This window comes from Salvia splendens, chromosome 5 (genome assembly GCF_004379255.2).
Source record: "Salvia splendens isolate huo1 chromosome 5, SspV2, whole genome shotgun sequence".
Classification (NCBI taxonomy): Eukaryota; Viridiplantae; Streptophyta; class Magnoliopsida; order Lamiales; family Lamiaceae; genus Salvia; species Salvia splendens.
The window spans coordinates 37,873,123-37,893,114 of record NC_056036.1 but is presented as its reverse complement, the minus strand read 5'-3'; the positions used below and the strand labels follow the sequence as shown (position 1 = coordinate 37,893,114).

Genomic DNA, 19,992 nt, shown 5'->3' with positions numbered 1-19,992 from the left:
TACTTACTAGTAACTAAATTTTATTGTTAAAATTTAAGATATAATAATTATAATTTAATATATATTATAATTACAAATTATTTATAGAATATATAATTAAAATGAATTATTTTATTAGTTTGGGTAATTGGGTGTATAAAATTCCATGTATATATAAAAATAATCAATGTTCATTATATTCCATCAAGGCCTTGTGGTGGAGTGGAGGAGGTGCTAATATTTGGAGGAGAGGTATGGGTTCAAGTCTTTGCAAGAACAAAATTTGAAAAATATTTTGAAAATGAAAAAAACCGGTTCCTGGTTATCGGTCCGACCGGTTTCACTGGTTCACAACGGCTGAACTTGGTGGCGGTTTTTAGGGTTTAATCGGACCGGATTACCTACCGATTCGCGGTTGGACCGGTCGAATCGGCCGGTCCGGTCAATTTTTAAAACATTGTTTTACTATTACTTCCACCGGAATCTTGATTAAATAATACTCCACTATTCCTTTTCTCTAATTGCATGATCTTGCTGTCATTTTGTGACTCCTTCAAGTATACAACGTGACACAATCTATTGTCAAAGTTTCAAAGTTGAGTTTGTGACACCTGCAACAGCTGCAACTTAAACAATTTGGTTAAAAAGAATTCCCAATGACATGGAAGAGAATAAGCTCTTGATTTGGGTATCGGCCATAGGAAGGAAGAAAAGAAGTTGTAGAGAAGATTGTTTGTATCAATTGTGCTGTGTGTTTTATTCACGTGTACTACTGCTTTTATATAGGATTTACATTCAGTATACATGGCATGATTTCCATATCATAGGAGACCAATTATTCAATCAATATAAAGTAATATATGCTGATTTTATTCTTCTTCCCTTTCTTGGATGATTCTGATCTTCCTTCCTTTTCTAACACTCCCCCTAAGTTGAGTGGTGGGATCTCCAAAACTCAACTTGCACAACACACTGGAAAAACTTTTCGAATTCACTGCTTTGGTGAGAATGTATGCTAACTAATCTTCAGATCACACAAATGGTAGTTCTACTACTCCATTCTCGATATTTTCCTTGATGAAATGCCTATCAACTTCCACATGTTTGGTCCTGTCATGTTGTAATGGATTTTCATATATACTTATTGCTGCCTTATTATCACAGAACAACTGACTCTTCACTTGTTAATCCAATCTCTTTCATCAGTCTTCTCAACTATAATATTTCCATCAGTCCGCTTTTAATGCCCCTGAACTCGGCTTCTGTACTTGATAGTGCAACCACCTTTTGTTTCTTGCTTCTCCAAGTAACCAGATTACCTTCAACAAAGGTAAAGTAGCCTCCTGTTTGATTTCCGGTCACTTGGATTGCTTGCCCAATCTGTATCGGTGTATCCATAGATTCCTTGATGCTCGTTCTTTTTAAATAGCACCCCATGCCCAACTATTCCTTTCAGATACTTCATAATCATTAATGTCGTTTCATAGTGATCTTTCTGAGGTTAGTGTATAAACTGGCTTACAATCCTTACTGCATATGCAATATCAGGTCTCGTGTGAGATAGATATATGAGCTTGCCCACCAAACGCTGATACTTGCCTTGATTTGTTAGTTCAGCTCCTTCTGTGATCTGCAATCCATGATTTACCAGAATTGGTGTATCAACTGGTTTGCAGTCCAGCAACCCCGTCTCTGCTAGAATATCTAGTGTGTATTTCTTCTGCCTTAGAAAAGTTCATCACTCTGATCTTAGTACTTCTATCCCCAAAAAGTACTTAAGATTGCCTAAGTTCTTCATCTCGAACTCCTGTGATAGACCCTCCTTGACCTTTCAATTTCTTCGGTGTCGTCACCGGTAATGATCATATCATCTACATAGATGATCAAGCACGTTATCCACCATCCCGCTTCTTCAAAAACAAAGTGTGGTATGAATTGCTTTGTCTAAACCCGTACTTTGCCATGGCCTTAGTGAATCTCCCAAACCAGACCCTCGGGACTGTTTGAGTCTGTATAGGGTCTTCCTTAGTCGGCATCCTTCCCCCTTTTTGTAACCATCAGAGAAACCTGGGGGAGCCTCCATGTATACTTCTCTTTTCAACTCTCTGTGCAGGAATGCATTTGTAACATCGAATTGATGTAAAGGCCAGTCTCTGTTTGCCGCCACGGAAAGTAGAACTCGGATAGTATTCATTTTTGCTGCTGGGGAGAACGTTTCGTCGTAGTCGACTCCATAGGTTTGTGTGTATCCCTTTTCTACTAATTGAGCCTTGTATCTCTCAATAGAGCCATCAGGTCGACGTTTGATTGTGAATACCCATTTGCATCCGACTGCCCTTTTTCCATCTGGTATTACATACTTCTCCCAAGTGCCATTTCGCTCTAGTGCTCCCATTTCTTTTTTGCATTGCTTCTCTCCAGGACTTGTGCCTCCAGGCTTCCTCCACGGTACACGGAATCTCTTCTTCTTCATACAACGCTGCCTCAAACGCATGAGCCATCTCTGATAAGTGACTCGTAGCCAGAAGAGTTATGGAGTACTTTGCCTTTGGTGGAACTCCTCTGTTCATTCTTATAGGTAATCTCTCCCATATTCCTTCACTAATTTGCTCTTCTAGCAGATCGCAGATCTCGGGTTCCTCTGGATTTTCGTCACCTGAATCTGCATTCGACTCCTGATTCCCTTCATTACCACTGTCAGTACTATCAAGGGAAATTCTTTTGGGTGTAGTAGATTCTACAGAAGGACTTACAGTGGATATCAGTGAGGGAACATCTTGGATCGTGACATTGGGGACTGTATATGTTGCTCAATCTTGTCCGCTTCAGCATCCTCCGGTAACACATGGTAGTTCGATGCTGGTGGCCAGCTTGGTGGCCGCTAAGTTTGCTGAATTAGTAGTCTGTTTCAAGGAAATCACAGTTCATTGTGGTGAACATACGATTAGATTTAGGATCAAAACATCTGTATCCCTTTTGGTTTACTCCATACCCTACAAACACACATTTTACTGCACATGGGGATAACTTGGTTCTCTCGTGTTTTTGAATGTGGACAAAAACTGAACAACCAAACACTCGAGGTTGAAAGGTTTCATTTTTATGTTTCATGAAGTATACCCACGTCATGCGAGTACAATCATCTACAAAGAGAAGGAAATATCTAAAGCCTTGCCCCCACAGTTGGTGATGGACCCCAAACATCAGAATGAACAAGAGATAATAAAGAATCAACTCAGGTATTATTTGATTTGTAGGTTTGTCTGTGGCTTTTGGCCAAAACAAAGGTTTCACAATACAAATCTCGACTAAATTTAGGAAAAAATAATTTTAAATAACCCGATGAGGGATGTATTAGGCGACAGTGCCACAACCAAGCTTCCCTATCAGCAGTTCCGTGGGCCATCATAGCATTTCCGTGTTGATCTATCTCATCCATATAATACAACCCGTTCCGCTCAGTGCCACGTCCAATTATTTTCCCTGTCCTGATATCCTGCAAGAGACAAAAATTTGGTTGCATTAGCAGTGTGAAATTCAATTCTTTAGTCACATGACTAATGGATAGCAGTTTATGTGACATAGAGGGAACATATAGGCAGTTGGACAATGTTAAATTCGGTGAAATTTTAAAAGTTCATGCTCCCTCTACTATTGTCAATTCTCCAATTGCATTTTGAATATGACTTTTTGGTGCCCTGTGCAAACTAGACATATCTGTAGCGCCACAATCAAAGATCCATCTGTCATTTTTGGCATCAGAGGATACGGACAGAGCATGTGATTCAGATAAATTTTCTAGTGGCTGGAACTTATTTCTGCAAAGTAGGCCGAAACGACGCTTTCCCCGGGCAGAAGTCTAGCTCCATTTTCAATGTTTAGCAATGCCGATACTGCATCTCGCCCATGCCTGATAAACATCACAGAAAACTTCTGGCAAGATGACTTCATCTTACATCCCTGGATAGCCCAACCAGTGGATTCTTCCGAAGAACCGGAAGCGAAGCGCTATGCCGGGGCGGGGGGACGGGAAAAGAAAGGGCTCCGAAGAAAGAAATTGGGGTTTCCGTTTCAAAGTTGGACTTTCCGATAAGCCCTATCTATGGGTTCCCCTTCTGCTCCTACTAGTCTAGTAAAAAAGAAGAGGAATTCTTCCATGGGCTGATTTGGGATTTTCGAAACTTGGGGGTTTTTTTCGAATTATTAGATGGTAGGTGTCGATTTATAGGATAAATAATGGGTTGGGGTATATTTCAAAGATTCTCTAATGTTGGGGGGTTTGAGAAATAATTGCCAAACCTTAACTTACCCCTTTCACTTTCACCTCCATTTCGATTCTGCGCCGCCGCCTCCATTCTTCCTCCATTCGCAAATGACACTGTGCCGAGGGTTATCTCCTCAGACCCCTGTTGGCTGCCGCTCCAGTTTGATGCGGCCTCGATGTTGCTCCCGATGGTGGTAGTTGGTTCATTTCCTCTGTTTGCGATGGCGCCGACTCCCCTTCATCCTCGAAATGGTGTTTGTTTGGACCTGCGTTCCTCCCACCATTCCGGGTAGCCATGGAGTTCGAAACACGTTTCTCGGGTGTGTTTCTTCTTCCCACAGTGGCTACAAGTTAGCCTCAACTTCTCCTCCTCCGTTTTCTTACTCCAGTTGCTGCCGGTGGAGGCACCGCTTCTTTGAGAGGGATTCCGGTGAGATTGATTTTGCCACGGTTGTCGCGCAATAAGTCCGGCCGCGATCCATTGGTTGTCTTTGATTTCCCCTGGTTTTAGTACGCTTTCTCGGGTATCCTCTCACCGGAGGATTCCGTATGCTATCTCCACGGAGGGGAGTGGATCAACCCTGAGTATTTCCTTCTTAATTCCTTCATACTTGTCATTTAGGGCTACGAGTAGTTGGTATAACCTCTGTTCTTCCATTTCGGCGTTGTACATCTTGATGTCCTCTGGATACTTCATCCTATTAGGTTGCTTTTGATCAATGGAGATCCATAAATCATTAAGAGTTGTCCATATATCCTCCAGAGATTCGTCCGTCTGTTTTAACCTATTTGCTTTCGTGTATAGGTCATACACTTGGATCTTGTCTCCTCCAGATGCATATCTGATCTCCAAACTTTTCCACACATCTCTGGCTGTTGGGTATTGAGATACCGGATTGACTAACTTCCGCTCCAGGTTTTGAATCAACCATGTGAAAACACAGTGATCCGCTAGCTGCCACTTCCCGAAGGCTTGGTCAGTCCTTGCCTGAGGGGTTGGGACTCCAGTGATGTGAGAAATCATACCCCTCCCGTTGATTGCCACCTTCATGAGGATGGCCCAAAGTGGGTAATTCTCGTCGTTCAGTTTGGTTTCAATTAACAAGGGTGAAGTATCAATTCTGTTAGATTCAACTTTTGGTTCTGTCTGGTTTGGGATTAAGGGTATGAGTTGCTGGCTTTGCGCAATATTTGTGCGCATAAACTCAGCGAATAACCAAGCGAATTGCTCATTTTCTGTTGATGTTTTGTTGTCATCGGAATGTGACAAGGTTTGGTGACATGGTCTGCTGGATTTTGGCTTTTTTTGGTTTGAGATTGGTCCGAGACAGTGATGAGACTAAGTCTCACCCCCGCTCTGATACCATCTTGATTTGGGTATCGGCCATAGGAAGGAAGAAAAGAAGCTGTAGAGAAGATTGTTTGTATCAATTGTGTTGTGTGTTTTATTCACGTGTACTACTGCCTTTATATAGGATCTACATTCAGGGCTTGTTCTGTTTGTCATATAGAGGTCATTTAAATTATGTATCTGTGCCTATCATGTGTTCTATTTGACATACACCATAAATGCACAGCCCTACAAATGGGCTTTGGCCCGTTTCTTTTTGGCCATATAATGGCGTTAGTGTATCGGGGTCTGGCCCTACGATACATATTAGGCTCTAATCAGGGTTTGAGGTAAACCAATAACATTTGCTTTGAACATGCATAGAAAATTGGGGGAATCGTAGCATAACATTCCCAAACCAACACAAGCCCTTTGAACAAATCTGTGCAGAAGAGAAGCGACACTCACCGCAACGAGAGATTTCAGGTGAGTCTGTTCTTTGTTTTGTTTGCATTGATTAATTTTTTCGAAGGCTACAAACCCAATTCGAATTTGTAATTTTGAATTAATCCTCCTACCGGTTCATTCCCTATTTTTTTTTCGAAATCTACAAAACCCATGGAATCTCCCTTTCTAATTGAATAATTTGAATTTGTAATTTTGAATCCAACCCAAGTTTACAATTGAATTGATTAATTCATTTGAATTTGAATTTTTTTGGAGGCTAAAAAACCCTAGATCGTATTGTGGGGAATCTGCCTTTCAGTTAATGTAGCAAACGAATTTATTAATTCATTTGGCCGTTTTCGAATGCAATCCGGTGTTATAGGTTATATGGATTGTAGAATTACGTGGCTGATTCGTTTTGTGCGTCTCGACGTGTGATTTGGGGTTTTTGAATGCAAATGAAACCGCGTAATAGATGTTAATTAAGATGTCTGGTTTAATGATAAAGAATTAAAGATGCTGAATTTTGGTTGAACTCAGTGAGAAAAATGGGAATTTTGAAGTTTTCCACTGCAATGGTGCATAGTTTAATTTTTTCTCATCCAATTGCTTACTTTGAATTTGTAATGTTGAATCCAATCGATTCAAAATATAGTGTGAGAAATATACCAGTATTTCAGCAACTTGTTGTGTGAAAAAAATTAATATTGATGTTGCATCGTGCTAATTGTGATGTAGAGAATTCACAGCTTTGTGGTTATTATTTGAATAATGAAAGGGTAGTTGAATAGTTTAAGCTTCCTTTATTTGAATGATGAAAGATTAGTTGGAATTGAAACTTATTTGTATATCTATGCACAGATGAGGGAACATAAGAAGCAAAATGCTTATGTGAGGCAAATAATTGAGGACATAATTTGGACTCAAACCGTGGCGCGAATTTGTATACTGCACATGATTTTTAGCAAAGTTTCGAAGAAAAGGAGGCGAGCTGAATTTGCGTTGGCTTACGACATTCTGAATCGAGTACCGATGCAGATTCAACGTTTAAACAGACTCGTTGGGGTAACTGACACAGATTGTTTAGTTAATTGTAGGATGGACCGGAATACGTTTGGAAGGTTGTGTTCATTGTTTACAGAGTTGGGAATGTTACGCGTCCGGCGGTTCGTAGGGATAGAAGAGCAAGTCGCCATTTTTCTAGGTGTCATAGCACATCACAAGAAAAACCGTGTTGTTCGATTTGATCATTGGCGATCAGGGAACACAGTTTCATTCTACGTTCATGAGGTCCTTGCAGCAGTATTAAAGTTGCATTCCTTGTTCTTGGTCAAACCCGAGCCTATTCGCGAAGATTGTGTAGATTGGCGATGGAAATGTTTTCAGGTATGTTTTATATTTTAGTAGCGAAGACTATTCTTTTTGGAATAAACTATATATTCAGCATTTCACTACGTGAGTGTGTGGCTACTTCTTGTGCATACAGGGGTGTCTTGGTGCTCTTGATGGCACCTACATTGACGTTTTAGTACCAAACGAGGACAAACCACGGTTTAGGAATAGGAAGGGTCAGATAACAACCAACACTTTGGCCGCTTGCGACAGGCACATGCGTTTCACATACATATTACCCGGCTGGGAGGGATCAGCTGGCGATGCTCGAGTGCTTCGCGATGCCGTAACTCGTCCTCATGGGTTGCGAGTCCCAATAGGTAAATTGACTAGCTTTGAATAAGTTACAATATTCAGCAACATATATCAATTCAAATGGAAAATTTATATTTGGTTAGTTTTTACTAAACTGATGTTGAGTTTTGTCTGGTCTAGGTAATTATTATTTGTGTGATAATGGATATGCGAACAGTGAAGGTTTTCTAACCCCTTACAAGGGGGTGAGGTATCACCTCCAAGATTGGGGTCCTGATGCGCAAATTCCACAAAATGCTGTAGAGCTCTTCAACATGCGTCATACCAAAGCTAGGAATGTAATTGAGAGAGCATTCGCGGTACTGAAGATGCGGTGGGGTATTTTGCGCAGTGCCTCCTTCTATCCCCTCAAAGTTCAAATAAATTTAATTATAGCATGCTTCCTTCTCCATAACTACGTTCGGTCTGAGATGCCAATTGATCCACTCGATGACCTTTTGGACTGCATGCCTGAGAGCCAAGGGGCTGAGGCCGAGGGAGATCATAGGGACATTGAATACGTTGACTACGTTGAGGCAACGTCATCTTGATCATCCCTTGTTACGCCCACCACCCATTCAAGGCCATTGAGCATTTGGAGTCTGCAGAGATTAGGTAAGCTACCTCCATGCTCGCACATCCATTCATAAGGAATAACCTTCATGTCAAAAAAGTATGTGTCGTTGTTAGTTTGGAAAGCAAGCCTCGCATGTAAAATACATATGAATTTTCCAACTTACCATGCGGTACAAGCATGACCGTGTAGTCAATGTCCGACAAAACGATGGTTTAATGTGCCTAGGAACCGGAAAGTTAGTGGTTATATGCAAAATAAAAATGTTCGATAATCGACAACAATAAATTACTTACTCCGGCAGCAGTGGCGGAGGAGCTGATGCTGATGCCATTGCATACATGATGTGATTAGAGAATACAGTTTGGTTCCGAAGAGTGATACTTTGGGGGCTTGTACAACATAAGCTCTTCAATATAGCTTTGTGGAGGCTACATCTTACCCGTGAGCTGATTTGACAAAGCATTTTCCAAACAAAATAAATCTGCTCCACCCATCACTATATGAAAGACAACACAGTAGCAACAATGAGCTGTAAAATCATGCAGGAATCTCCTATTATCATGCAGGAATCTACTCTAAACAAGGCTGCGATGGCAGATATGCCCCTCACGAGTCTGATTTGTCTAGTCATTCACGGGCATACAATTGCTTGGGATGGTGATGAAATAACTCATATTTAGCTGACCCTTCAATTGAAGCTTGGACCCAGCAACTTTGGCTTCTTTCATTCCTTCACTTGAAATGGGAACAAAAATCCCTCAACAAGGCTTTTTCTTTTACAAATCAAGCTGGACAGCTGAGGTAGATTCACTGCTGCTATCCTTGATAATCAAAACCAAAGAAATGAACAAGTGGAGCGGTTCCGTGATCCCCATACCCATCCTCGAAGAAGTGGCGGAGGTGCTCACCAAAGAAGTGGGGGTGCCATTCACATGGCCACAATTGTACGAGAGATTTCAGAACCTTGAAGAGAGACACATACTTTTCGACAAGGTAGTCAAAACCAACGGTGTGTATTGGAATGCTAACACCAACGTGGTCATGGCACCGGAGCAAGTATGGAAACCCATTTTGAAGGTAGGTGGATACAATGTTTGTTTTATGTCAGCTTGTTCATTGTAACTCCATGGCTCCGTTGTTCTTGTAGGAAAATAAATTGGCTGCAGCTTATTACTATTGTGGGGACCCCGAATTTCCAAGATTGAGGTTGCTGTTCGGACCGCAAGATATTAAGCAGGAGAGTGCACCACTGATATTCAATATTTCTGACACTACCGTGCCCGTAGAGGATCTCAATCTGATGTTTAAGCCATTAGATGGAGTTGGAATGGCGCCGACCGTGGAGCTAAGCGTGTCCGTCTCTTCTCCTCCCATGCCCAAAGTGCCAAAGATGAAACGCAATTTGTTTGGAGACGGGTTCACGAATGTGGGTAGTCAGTCCAATAACGAGGATATGGACCCGCGTATCGGGAAGAAATACCCCCCAAAGCCGAAGAAATTTCCTCCAAGCAATTTAGGTTCGCCACATGGAAGTTCATGTGGCTCTTCGAACACCCACAAGTATTGACGTTTTATGTTGTATTTGTCTTCCTTCTACTCTATTAAGCTAGGTTGTGTATGTGATCTATCTCGTGTACGTTTTGCTGGAATATCTATGTGGAAATTCAATCAATGAGATCAATATTTGCTGATTAAGGTTTTCCTTCAAATGCAGCTGATTAAGGAATACTAGGAAATCGTTTACTGATTAAGGCAACATAATCCTTCCTACAAAAGATGATAGATAATAATATAATCTACAGACAATTGCAACAAGCCAATGTTGAAGAGGGGCTTCCAAAAAAAAAGTTTCAGACAGAAAATAGGCTTTATAAATTATATCAGGCAAGCCATCGACCTACGCCACCCCTTCACCCGTTGTAGATTCCCCCATCTATCCCGAACCATATTTCGCAAGCACACGAAGCACGAACGCGATACGGTCATCATCCGGCATCCCAAGAAAGAAATCCAACCTTTCCACCTTCTCCAGAATAATCTCCCCTGCATCAAACTTTTGCTCCCTTGTCAGTCCAGGCAAGCGACCTAGTTCAGCAAATACTTCCTTCCGTGCTTTGCTCAGATCGAACTCATAACCAATGCGGAGGGATAAAGAATCCAACCTCACGTTGGTGGCGTCATTGATTTTCCCCAGCAGTTCAATGAGACCATCTATAGAATGGTCAGCCTTTCTCTTTTTCCCACCCGCAGGCCGAGCAGCTTTCTCACGGTTAGTGTTGCCTGAGCTTTCAACCGGAGCATCGGGAGGAGTGCTGGTCTGACTCAGTGGATGAGAAGTGGGCACATCAGTAGAGCCAACAGAGTTGCCAACCTCACCTCCATCGCTTGAGCCTGAGCCGGTGTCCTGAGTGTAAAGCCCATTGACCGCATCCATCAAACCAGTAGCTGATCCCCCAGCAGCCCTATCCTTACCAAAGATGACCTGCCAATGGTCCCAGAATGGCCAGCTCTTATCCCTCATGTAGCGAGCATGAGGGTCTTGCTGTACATACGAATTCGTAACATAACACACACCATCAGAATTGCCAATGTGAAGCAAACATATTGAGTATTATTTTTAAAACTAACTTGAAAACATGATGATATCCATTAGAACGAGATTTGGTACCTTGACAATTTGCGACCACTGATCGTCGTCGCAATCTATCTTGTAGTCGTCGTGGAGGTTGAACCCCACACCGCTACGACTTAAGATGCCACGCAAAGAATTGTAGCATCTTTTCCAGGAAGTGAGCTTCGAGTTAATATGAGGAGTTGCTTTGATGTCAGTGTTGGGGTAATGCTTCTTCAGGGCTTCCTCGAGTCTGCCAAGGTAGCCTGTCCGAAATCCATTATCGGCTTTCCATCCGGTGACAACAAGGTCCTTCAGCGCAACCACAAGAATCTCCTCCTCACGGTATGACCAGGTTCGGCGGGTTCGGTCACCGTTGCCTCTCCTTGACCGTCCAAGGCGGGAATTCACTGAACCACAACAAAATCACCCAATTAAAACTGTAAAGCACTGCAAGATCTAAGAACGAAATGCGAATTCACTGGTGCTTTCAAATAAATTACCAAACGAAATGATGTTGAACCATACGAAAATAAACTCTCTTTTATTCAATTCTGAGATAGCTATATGTACCTTGCGAACTCGGCACATCAGGGGAAGTGAACCTTGAACGCATGTAGTCAGACATCTTCAACTGGACAAAGTGAAAATAGCTTCTGCGGAATTTGCGAGGCGATTCTGGAACACTGAAATGGAAGAGCGGCGGAAGAGAGTTGTAATATATATTCTCCAATTTAGGTTTGGGTATTGTGGTATTTGATTTACAGCAAACCAAACACACGATATATATCACTTGTGCTTTATATAGTGCAAACCAAACAGCTGAAATGAATAACCCAACTTCTAATTTGTGTCATATTTATCTGGCCTCTCCTTATCTACCCTAAATCCTATTGGACAAACAGAACAAGCCCTCAGTATACACGACATGATTTCCATATCATAGGAGATCAATTTACAATCAATATAAATTAATATATTAATATATGTTGATTTTATTCTTCTTCCCTTTCTTTGATCCCTTTCTTGGATGATTCTGATCTTCCTTCCTTTTCTAACAGAAGCATTGTTTGATTGAGTTATACTAGGACAATAAGTTGACCTGCGATCACAAAGAATTTGATATATCATACTCAAACTAAGCACATTATCAGGTACCATTAGGGAAGTGGATGCAAGTCTATAAATCCAACTCAAGTATTGCAGCATTGGATTATACTAGTTGGCAAACACATTTACCAAAGCCCTTTCTAAAGCCAAAGTCTAGATTTAGAGAGAGAAGCTTTGAGTTAATGAGAAAAATATTTAAGAAGATAGAGTATTGAAGATTAATAATATTTGATGAACCAAATGGTACAACTCATAGTTTCAATATAGATACTTATATTAGTATAGGTCTTTCCTACACTAGTATAAATATAATGATATTTGTACTCTTTGTCCATATTGGCAGACTGCATGTGGATCTATATATCACTTCTTTCTGGATGAGAGATATGCATCATCAAACTTCCTTAAATCTAACAAACTAAAGTAGATGTTCATCGAAGTACTAAGAAACCTGCCCAAATTTTTATTTAAGTAGGGATGGAGATACAACACACACCAATATCTCATCCAAATATCAAGCAGTAAAAGAAAAGGTCCAAATTTCAGTTACAATAAAGTGGAATGGCCTTGAGAGGAACTGCCTTGTGCAATGCCATTCCAAACTCATCCGTGGTGTCAGGTCTCATCCCTCCTTCCATTTCCCATTCAAAATTGTGAAGCATAGAGCCCAACATCAGAGACAACATTCTATCGGCCAGAGGCAAACCCGGGCATATTCTTCTCCCCGACCCAAATGGAATAAGCTCGAAATCTTGGCCCTTGAACCCTATATTGTTGTTTAAGAATCTTTCGGGCTCGAACGAAGTAGGGTTGGGCCAGATGCTCGAATCTCTGGCTATAGCCCAAGCATTTATAAATATTTGAGAGTGTTGGGGGATTATGTAACCCCCAATCTCGATGTCACGATCTGCCCGTCGAGGAACCAGAAATGGACCGGGAATGTGGAGTCGTAAGGTCTCTTTGATCAGTGCTTGCAAGTATGGGAGCCTTGATATGTCTGATTCTTCAACTTGATTCTTTTCTCCTATCACACTTGTTAGCTCATTCTTTGCATTACGCATTTTGTCTGGATTAGCCAACAGTTCTGTCATTGCCCATTCAACTGTGGATTGAGTCGAGTCTGATCCTCCTATAAATAAGTCCTAATATACGTAGAGACAGAATTTCAAAAAAATATACACGAAAATTAACCACAATCATTAAAATACCTTTCGTAACATCTCTTGCTCCATTGTCAAGCTAACTGAATAAGTGAAAATAAATGCAATGTCGTTTCATGGCTGATTTTTTTTCATAACTTGTGCAGCTATGTTGTGATTATAGTTTCAATTGGACTATTTTTCACCATAAGAACTATCAGATATCCAGTCTAGATTATGTTGCAACAAATGAGAGAGAGAGGTGTCACCAGAAACAAATAGTAATTGCAACAACGTAAATTTTAATATATATTTATTTAAAATATATTAATATAATATTCATACAATTCAAAAATAATTTAATAAATATGTATAATCATAGTGAAAATATAAAAAATCTAATAAATATTTTAATCCTCTAATATAACTATTTTTTATTCCCTCTGTTACATTTAAAATAAACGTTTGTCCCATTAAAAATAAAATGTTTCTTAAATTAGAAATAACTTTATTTCTACTTCTCCATCTCTCTCTTCTATAACTCACAAAACAACACTATAAAATATTTTGTGCCAAAAAACAAAATGTTTCATATTTATTGGTGTAGATATAATATCTAATACTATAAAATTTTAAACAAACAATATGAAAAATAAAATTTTTACGCAATCTAACAAGAGTTGTTATGGTATCAAACAGAGTTTTGAAAACCGGACCGGTTCGGCCGCGAACCAGTTGTTTCATTTTTTATGGTTTTTTCAAAAATTATAAAATTGCTCCCAACAAGAATTGAACCTTAGACCTCCTTGTTATTAGCCTGTTACCTCCACCACCCCACCTCTTCCATTGTTTTGACATTGAATGAACTTTAATTAAACTTATATTCAACTGCCGAATTTGATTACCTATGCTGTCATCAATTTCATATACTACTGTAGTGTCTAAATAACTAATACTATTAACACAATTTATGTATATACGTAATTATTATATTTAAATTTTTTTAATATATATATATATATATACATATTTTTTTAATCAATTTACCATTACGTTGCAATGATATACTCCTATAGTATAATAAATTATCATTCTATAGTTTCTGTATAAAATTTAAACATTTTATGTATAATAATATAGTAATTTTATTTATCAACCACTAAAGAAAATGTTCATCATTTCTAAGTTTTAATTATATTTTTATCTATAACTAAATTTTAGTGTTGGTACATGATATATATACATATGTTAATACTATAATTTAATCATTTTTGTATAATAGTTTATGTTTGATGATACTAAATTTATTTTTAGAGATATATAGATGATTTAATTTTTTTTACTTGTAATTAATACAATATTTGATCATATATTAAATTGTAATAATTTTTATAATATATATTTAATTATGTACAGTATTCCGGTGGTTCGACCAATGGTTCAACCGATCGGACCAGTTGAACCATGAATGAGTAGCCTCGTCGGTTTGCTTACCGGTTCGGTTTTTAAAAACATTGGTAAGTGTGTATGTGAGAGAGAGAGGTGTTACCATAAACAAATGTTGAATATCCTTGTAGGTCAAATCATATTCAGATCCGTCCATGAGATCAAGAAGCGCAGCCAGCAAATCATTCTTCGTCTCCAATTCCTTAGGTGTTGATTTCATCCTCTCATCAATTATCCCTCCCAACACGCCAAGCAATCCCCCAAAGTAAAACTCCAACCGCTTCTTGATCCTCTGCGGATCCAACCGCTTCAGAATCGGAAAAAAGTCGGCCACATTCGGAGCCCCCAAAACCTTCGTCACGCCCTTGATCGTCTCCTTCAGCTGCTGCGTCGCATCGGATTCAAACCCAATCAAATCTACCGAGAAAAACGTGGCGCTCAGAAGATTAAACGTCGTCACAAACGCCGCCTGCCCCAAGTCCACTGCTCGCCCCTTCGCGCTGCACTCGCGCAAGTAATCCACCAGCCTCGAAACCTTCTCGCGCCGGTTGCCCGCGCCGTCGTCGAGGCGCCGCGCCGAGAACATCTGCTCTTTGCACAGTTTCCGCAGTTTTCTCCACCTCTCTCCCACCGGTATGAGCCCCATTGAAATCATGTCGAAGCCGAGCGCTTCAGCCGCGGCGGGGACGGTGCGGCCGGAGAAGGCTTGGTCGTTCTCTTTTAGCACCAGTCTGGCGGAATCCGGGGATGATACGACGACGGTGTGGATACTTCCGAGCTTGAGAGACATCAGAGGGCCGTAGGTTTTGGAGAGGTCGGTGAGGGACTTGTGGGGGTTCCGGCCGAGTTGGAGGATGTTTCCGATGATCGGAAACGGGTATGGCCCCGGGGGAAGGTTCTGGCGGCGGCGGCGGAAATGGGACCATGCCAAAATCGATAGGATTATTGCGATCAAGAGTGAGAGAGCCATGATTTAGTCAATTCGTAGATTTGAAATCGATCATGAATTTATGCAGGAGAAAGGAAGAGTGTCTTATTCGACTCACTAACTACATTGACCGATATCTTGATTAAATAATTAATTATTCAAGGAGAACGATGACTTTATTGATTAGATATGAAAAATCATTAATTTTTTCAACAGCTGACGCCAATCCTACTCTTTATTCAATAGTACGACGGGAATCTTAGAAAAATAATACAGCCACCGGAGAACGAAGACGGTTATACTCACTACGTACCAGGGACGGAACCAAAAAATTCAAAATAGCCGGTGCTGAAATTAAAATAATAAATATAGTTATTTACATATTTAATTTTAGAGTAGTGATCTAGGGCAAGTGTTCATTAAGTGCATAACTAGAGAATAAATCTCAGCCACACATCTTAATACTTCAAATTAATCTTATGACCTAGCTATTTTTACATATTTTAAATAAAAAGTAATTAACAAGCGTATTTTTGGAAACCATATTCAACTCCCAACTCCAATTAAAACTCTTTTTCCTCTCCCCAGCCTCCGCCGCCGAGCTCAACACCACCTTGCGGGCAGTGGCGGAGGGAGAGGGGACAATGGGGGTACGAGTGTACCCCCAAAATTTATTTTTTTTAATAATATTATATATTTAAATATAAATTCAGAGAGAGAGGATGGTTTGAGTTTTTAAGAGGAAAAATCGTGGCAAGTAGCGATAATTGAGGTCTGGAATAATGGGTATGACATAAGCTGTCACTGAAGGAAGCCCCACAATTTACATTATTTTTTTAAGATTCAAACATACAAACAAAAATACAGCTTCAAATCCAAGCCCCTTGGCCTAGCGGTAAAGGGTGCTGGATACCGCCTCCATCCTGGAGGTCTCGAGTTCGAACCCTGGGTGGCGTAATTTGTCTTTCCTCCTTGTTATAGGAGTTGATTTGTAATTTCCTCCTTCATATATATATGATATAAATATATGAAGTTAATTTAAAAAAAAACCGCTTCAAATATTCAATCATTTCTTATCTTTAGTCTACACTTTCCAATTCAGAAGCTTCCGTTGGAAGTTTTAGAATTATTAAAAACGTTTCTTAGAAATTTCCTTTAGTCAAGTAAGGTTAGCTGTGACTTTTTTCAAAAGTAGATGTGTTAATGTGTTACTCCATAAATCATAACCGAAATATTAAAATTGGTCGCAAAATTTATAAATTTAAGCTTTGTAGTCAGTATTGATGAAAATAATTTTTTTCAAACATTGATTTGATGGACCTTGAGTGCCAATTTGATATATTCATTGGGAGATATGAGAAGTGATGAAGACTTTCAGAATTTGCGAGATATTAGTTCTCTTTTGGTGAAGCTTGTTGAAACAAAAAGATATGTGGTTTATTCGCGTGTGGTTTTGCTTATCAAGTTGATTTTGATTCTTCCGGTTGCCACTGCAAGTGTAGAGAGAGTGTTTTCTGGAATGACGTTTGTGAAGAATAAGTTGAGAAATAGAATGGGTGATCAACCTTTGAACGATTGTTTGGTCACTTTCATTGAGAAAGATGTGTTTCTACTGTAAAAATCATGGATTAAATATGCCCGGTCAATGGATTTTGACCAAATAATAAATGTGACGAGACATTTAATTTTGTGAAATTAAATGACATAGCGTCGATCTACATTTTACGTAGGTAAATGTAGTATATTCACTTTCTCAAATCCGATTTCCGGTGAGTGAGAAATAGTGGATTAAAGTTGGGCATAATTAGCTTTTAATTAAAGCTTGGAGATGGAGCTTAGGGAATAATTAACTAGTGTTAATTATCCCACATTGGAGGATTAACACATCTTTAATGTGTATAAATTAAGTGACTTTATGTTACTTAATAATTATAGTGGACCAAGATGGGTGAAAGAGCCCACACGCGCGCACACGCGCGCGCCGCCGCCGCCGCCCGCCCGCCCGAGCCCGAGCCCGTGCCCGTGCCCGTGCTCGCGCTCGCGGCCGCGGGCCTCGGGCCCGATCTTGATCTTGGACTTGGACTTGGACTTGGACTTGGACTTGGACTTGGACTTGGATCTTGGCAATTGGTCTTTGGGTGGTCTTTGGGCTTGGTGCTTGGCAATTGGTCTTTGGGTGGTCTCTGCATAAGCTCTCTCCCTCTCCCTGCATTGTCTTTCTGTCGAAGCTCTGCCCTCTCCTCCATCCCGTTCGCCGGAGCTCTGCTGATTGCGGTGCTGCATCAGAAGAGACGTAGCCGTTTTACCTTTGGGGACGACACGCCAAACCGAGAGCACTACCGGGGCGTATCTCGTCTTGCGGGAAGAGGCCTCCTCGACTCGGCTGTCATAGCATACTGGTTTAGTTGTTTCATTTTCGTTGTAACTTCAGTTCTTTTTTTTTTGTATTCCTTCTTTTGGGTTGTATTACGCCCGGTTTTGTTATCTTGTAATCCCAGAAACCAACATCTACAAGTATCCGACGATGATATAATGAATCGTTTTGAAGAAATGAAGACTCGTCCAAAAATAAATTAGATATAATGTAGTTTATTTTTGTATTTTGAAATGTATGACTGTAAAATTTGTATATTTCAAAATATATTGATTTTAGTATTAGTTTTTATTTTTGGTATGTTATATAATGATTTATCATATGACTCGCACCCCCGAATATAAATTCCTGGATCCACCACTGCTTGCGGGTGGAGGAGGGGGAAGGGGCTGGGACCGCGCGTGGGGAGGCGGGGGTGCTATGCTCGGCCATGAACCGTGCGTCTTGAATTAGTGGGTTAGATACTCTGCTCGGCGGCGACCCGGAAAAAAATGGGGGCGACGAGGCTACCGGTGGCACTGCTTGATCACTACCGCAACGTCCCTGCTGAAGAAAAGAAATTCAGTACCAAATTTTGATTGGATCACAGTCATGTGGAGAGATAGATCTTGGTTTAGTGATTAAAGAAACCGTTTTTTATTTAAGAGGCATAAAATCTGTTAAGATGCGCTTTTGACATAAAGCAACCTAACAAAGAATTACATATATATTCCTCATGTTCCTGATTTGTTGTTTAGCACTAGCTAAGAGATGGATGATGATGTATATCCTAATTTTTTAAAATTTTCTAGAAATTGGAATTACTTATAATTATGGGAAAATTAAGAGATAAGGAGAACCATATTTTTGTTTTTTTTTACAATTAATTGTGTTAATTATTCATATGAAATTAAGGTAAATATCAAAGAAACATCACTTAACCAAGGAACAAATCACTTTAACCAACTTTTACTTCACTGTTGTTAACAAAATACATCACTATAGCAAAAAATCAAATAAACATCACTCTAACCCTGGATTACATCACTATAACTATGTTTTTACTTCATTGTTGTTAATAAAATACATCACTATAGCCAAAAATCAAAGAAACGTCACTTAACCGTGGATTACATCACTATAACTATGTTTTTACTTCACTGTTGTTAAGAAAATACATCACTATAGCCAAAAATCAAAGAAACATCGCTTAACCGTGGAACACATCACTATAATAATATTTTTAATTCACTGATGTTAATAAAATATATCACTATTGGCATGATTTTACTTCACTGTTGTTAACAAAACACACACTATTAGCAAGATTTTACTTCACTGTTGTTAACAAAACACATCACTATTAGTATGATTTTAATTCACTGATGTTAATAAAATACAACACTATTGGCATGATTTTACTTCACTGTTGTTAACAAAACACATCACTATTAGCATGATTTTACTTCACCGTTGTTAACAAAACGCATCACTATTAGCGTGATTTTACTTCACTGTTGTTAACAAAACACATCACTATTAGCGTGATTTTACTTCACTGTTTTTAATAAAATACATCACTATTAGCATGATTTTACTTCACTTTTGTTAACAAAACACATCACTATTAGCGTGATTTTACTTCACTATTGTTAACAAAACACATCACTATTAGCGTGATTTTACTTCACTGTTTTTAATAAAATGCATCACTATTAGCATGATTTTACTTCACTTTTGTTAACAAAACACATCACTATTAGCGTGATTTTACTTCACTATTGTTAACAAAACACATCACTATTAGCGTGATTTTACTTCACTGTTTTTAATAAAATACATCACTATTAGCATGATTTTACTTGACTGTTGTTGATAAAATATAATATAATTCTTTTATTGGTTAAGACTGAGTTTATAGTCAAAATAAGGTGCGGTGTCGATGCTATCTTTTGGCATTAAAAAGTGTGATCAGTATCAAGATCCTTGAACAAAACAGTGAAACCACAAGAACTTTACATTAATGTATTTCAATTTGGGCAAAATTAGTGATGCTGCTGGGAATTTAGAAACTTAACGAAGCTTCTGCCAAAATGTTTGATTTAAAAGTGGGGATTAAAAG

At 39.5% G+C, this 19,992-nt stretch overlaps 4 protein-coding genes across 4 annotated transcripts; 2 read left to right on the top strand and 2 right to left on the bottom strand.

The window, feature by feature from the left end:
- Window positions 1-5,909: 5,909 nt before the first annotated feature.
- On the top strand, window positions 5,910-8,507 carry LOC121805779. The gene is made up of 4 exons (XM_042205775.1): window positions 5,910-6,059; window positions 6,882-7,406; window positions 7,507-7,732; window positions 7,848-8,507. The coding sequence occupies exons 2-4, from the start codon at window positions 6,882-6,884 to the stop codon at window positions 8,255-8,257; spliced, it is 1,161 nt and encodes a 386-aa protein (XP_042061709.1). The 5' UTR covers window positions 5,910-6,059; the 3' UTR covers window positions 8,258-8,507.
- LOC121805781 lies at window positions 6,070-9,978 on the top strand. The gene is made up of 3 exons (XM_042205778.1): window positions 6,070-6,359; window positions 9,001-9,360; window positions 9,431-9,978. Exons 2-3 carry the CDS (start codon window positions 9,025-9,027, stop codon window positions 9,848-9,850), a joined length of 756 nt encoding a protein of 251 aa, XP_042061712.1. The 5' UTR covers window positions 6,070-6,359; window positions 9,001-9,024; the 3' UTR covers window positions 9,851-9,978.
- Window positions 9,979-10,001: 23 nt separating this feature from the next.
- Window positions 10,002-11,826, bottom strand: LOC121805780. The gene is made up of 3 exons (XM_042205777.1): window positions 11,468-11,826; window positions 10,952-11,304; window positions 10,002-10,825 (listed from the first exon to the last, which is right to left on the bottom strand). The coding sequence occupies exons 1-3, from the start codon at window positions 11,520-11,522 to the stop codon at window positions 10,217-10,219; spliced, it is 1,017 nt and encodes a 338-aa protein (XP_042061711.1). The 5' UTR covers window positions 11,523-11,826; the 3' UTR covers window positions 10,002-10,216.
- A 618-nt stretch (window positions 11,827-12,444) lies between these two features.
- Window positions 12,445-15,604, bottom strand: LOC121802016 (ferruginol synthase-like). Its single transcript, XM_042201540.1, has 2 exons — window positions 14,693-15,604; window positions 12,445-13,146 (listed from the first exon to the last, which is right to left on the bottom strand). The coding sequence occupies exons 1-2, from the start codon at window positions 15,557-15,559 to the stop codon at window positions 12,547-12,549; spliced, it is 1,467 nt and encodes a 488-aa protein (XP_042057474.1). The 5' UTR covers window positions 15,560-15,604; the 3' UTR covers window positions 12,445-12,546.
- Window positions 15,605-19,992: the final 4,388 nt, after the last annotated feature.

What these genes read in the sequence shown, in the direction of transcription:
- LOC121805779 (XM_042205775.1), top strand. Translation starts at nt 6,882, where the DNA reads ATGAGGGAACATAAGAAGCAAAATGCTTATGTGAGGCAAATAATTGAG. An exon ending in GGCGATGGAAATGTTTTCAG is followed by an intron (nt 7,407 to 7,506) that starts GTATGTTTTATA and finishes TTGTGCATACAG; the next exon opens with GGGTGTCTTGGTGCTCTTGA. An exon ending in TGGGTTGCGAGTCCCAATAG is followed by an intron (nt 7,733 to 7,847) that starts GTAAATTGACTA and finishes TGTCTGGTCTAG; the next exon opens with GTAATTATTATTTGTGTGAT.
- LOC121805781 (XM_042205778.1), top strand. Translation starts at nt 9,025, where the DNA reads ATGGGAACAAAAATCCCTCAACAAGGCTTTTTCTTTTACAAATCAAGC. An exon ending in TATGGAAACCCATTTTGAAG is followed by an intron (nt 9,361 to 9,430) that starts GTAGGTGGATAC and finishes TTGTTCTTGTAG; the next exon opens with GAAAATAAATTGGCTGCAGC.
- LOC121805780 (XM_042205777.1), bottom strand. Translation starts at nt 11,522, where the DNA reads ATGTCTGACTACATGCGTTCAAGGTTCACTTCCCCTGATGTGCCGAGT. An exon ending in TGATGTGCCGAGTTCGCAAG is followed by an intron (nt 11,305 to 11,467) that starts GTACATATAGCT and finishes GTTGTGGTTCAG; the next exon opens with TGAATTCCCGCCTTGGACGG. An exon ending in AGTGGTCGCAAATTGTCAAG is followed by an intron (nt 10,826 to 10,951) that starts GTACCAAATCTC and finishes TCGTATGTACAG; the next exon opens with CAAGACCCTCATGCTCGCTA.
- LOC121802016 (XM_042201540.1), bottom strand. Translation starts at nt 15,559, where the DNA reads ATGGCTCTCTCACTCTTGATCGCAATAATCCTATCGATTTTGGCATGG. An exon ending in ATATTCAACATTTGTTTATG is followed by an intron (nt 13,147 to 14,692) that starts GTAACACCTCTC and finishes TACGTATATTAG; the next exon opens with GACTTATTTATAGGAGGATC.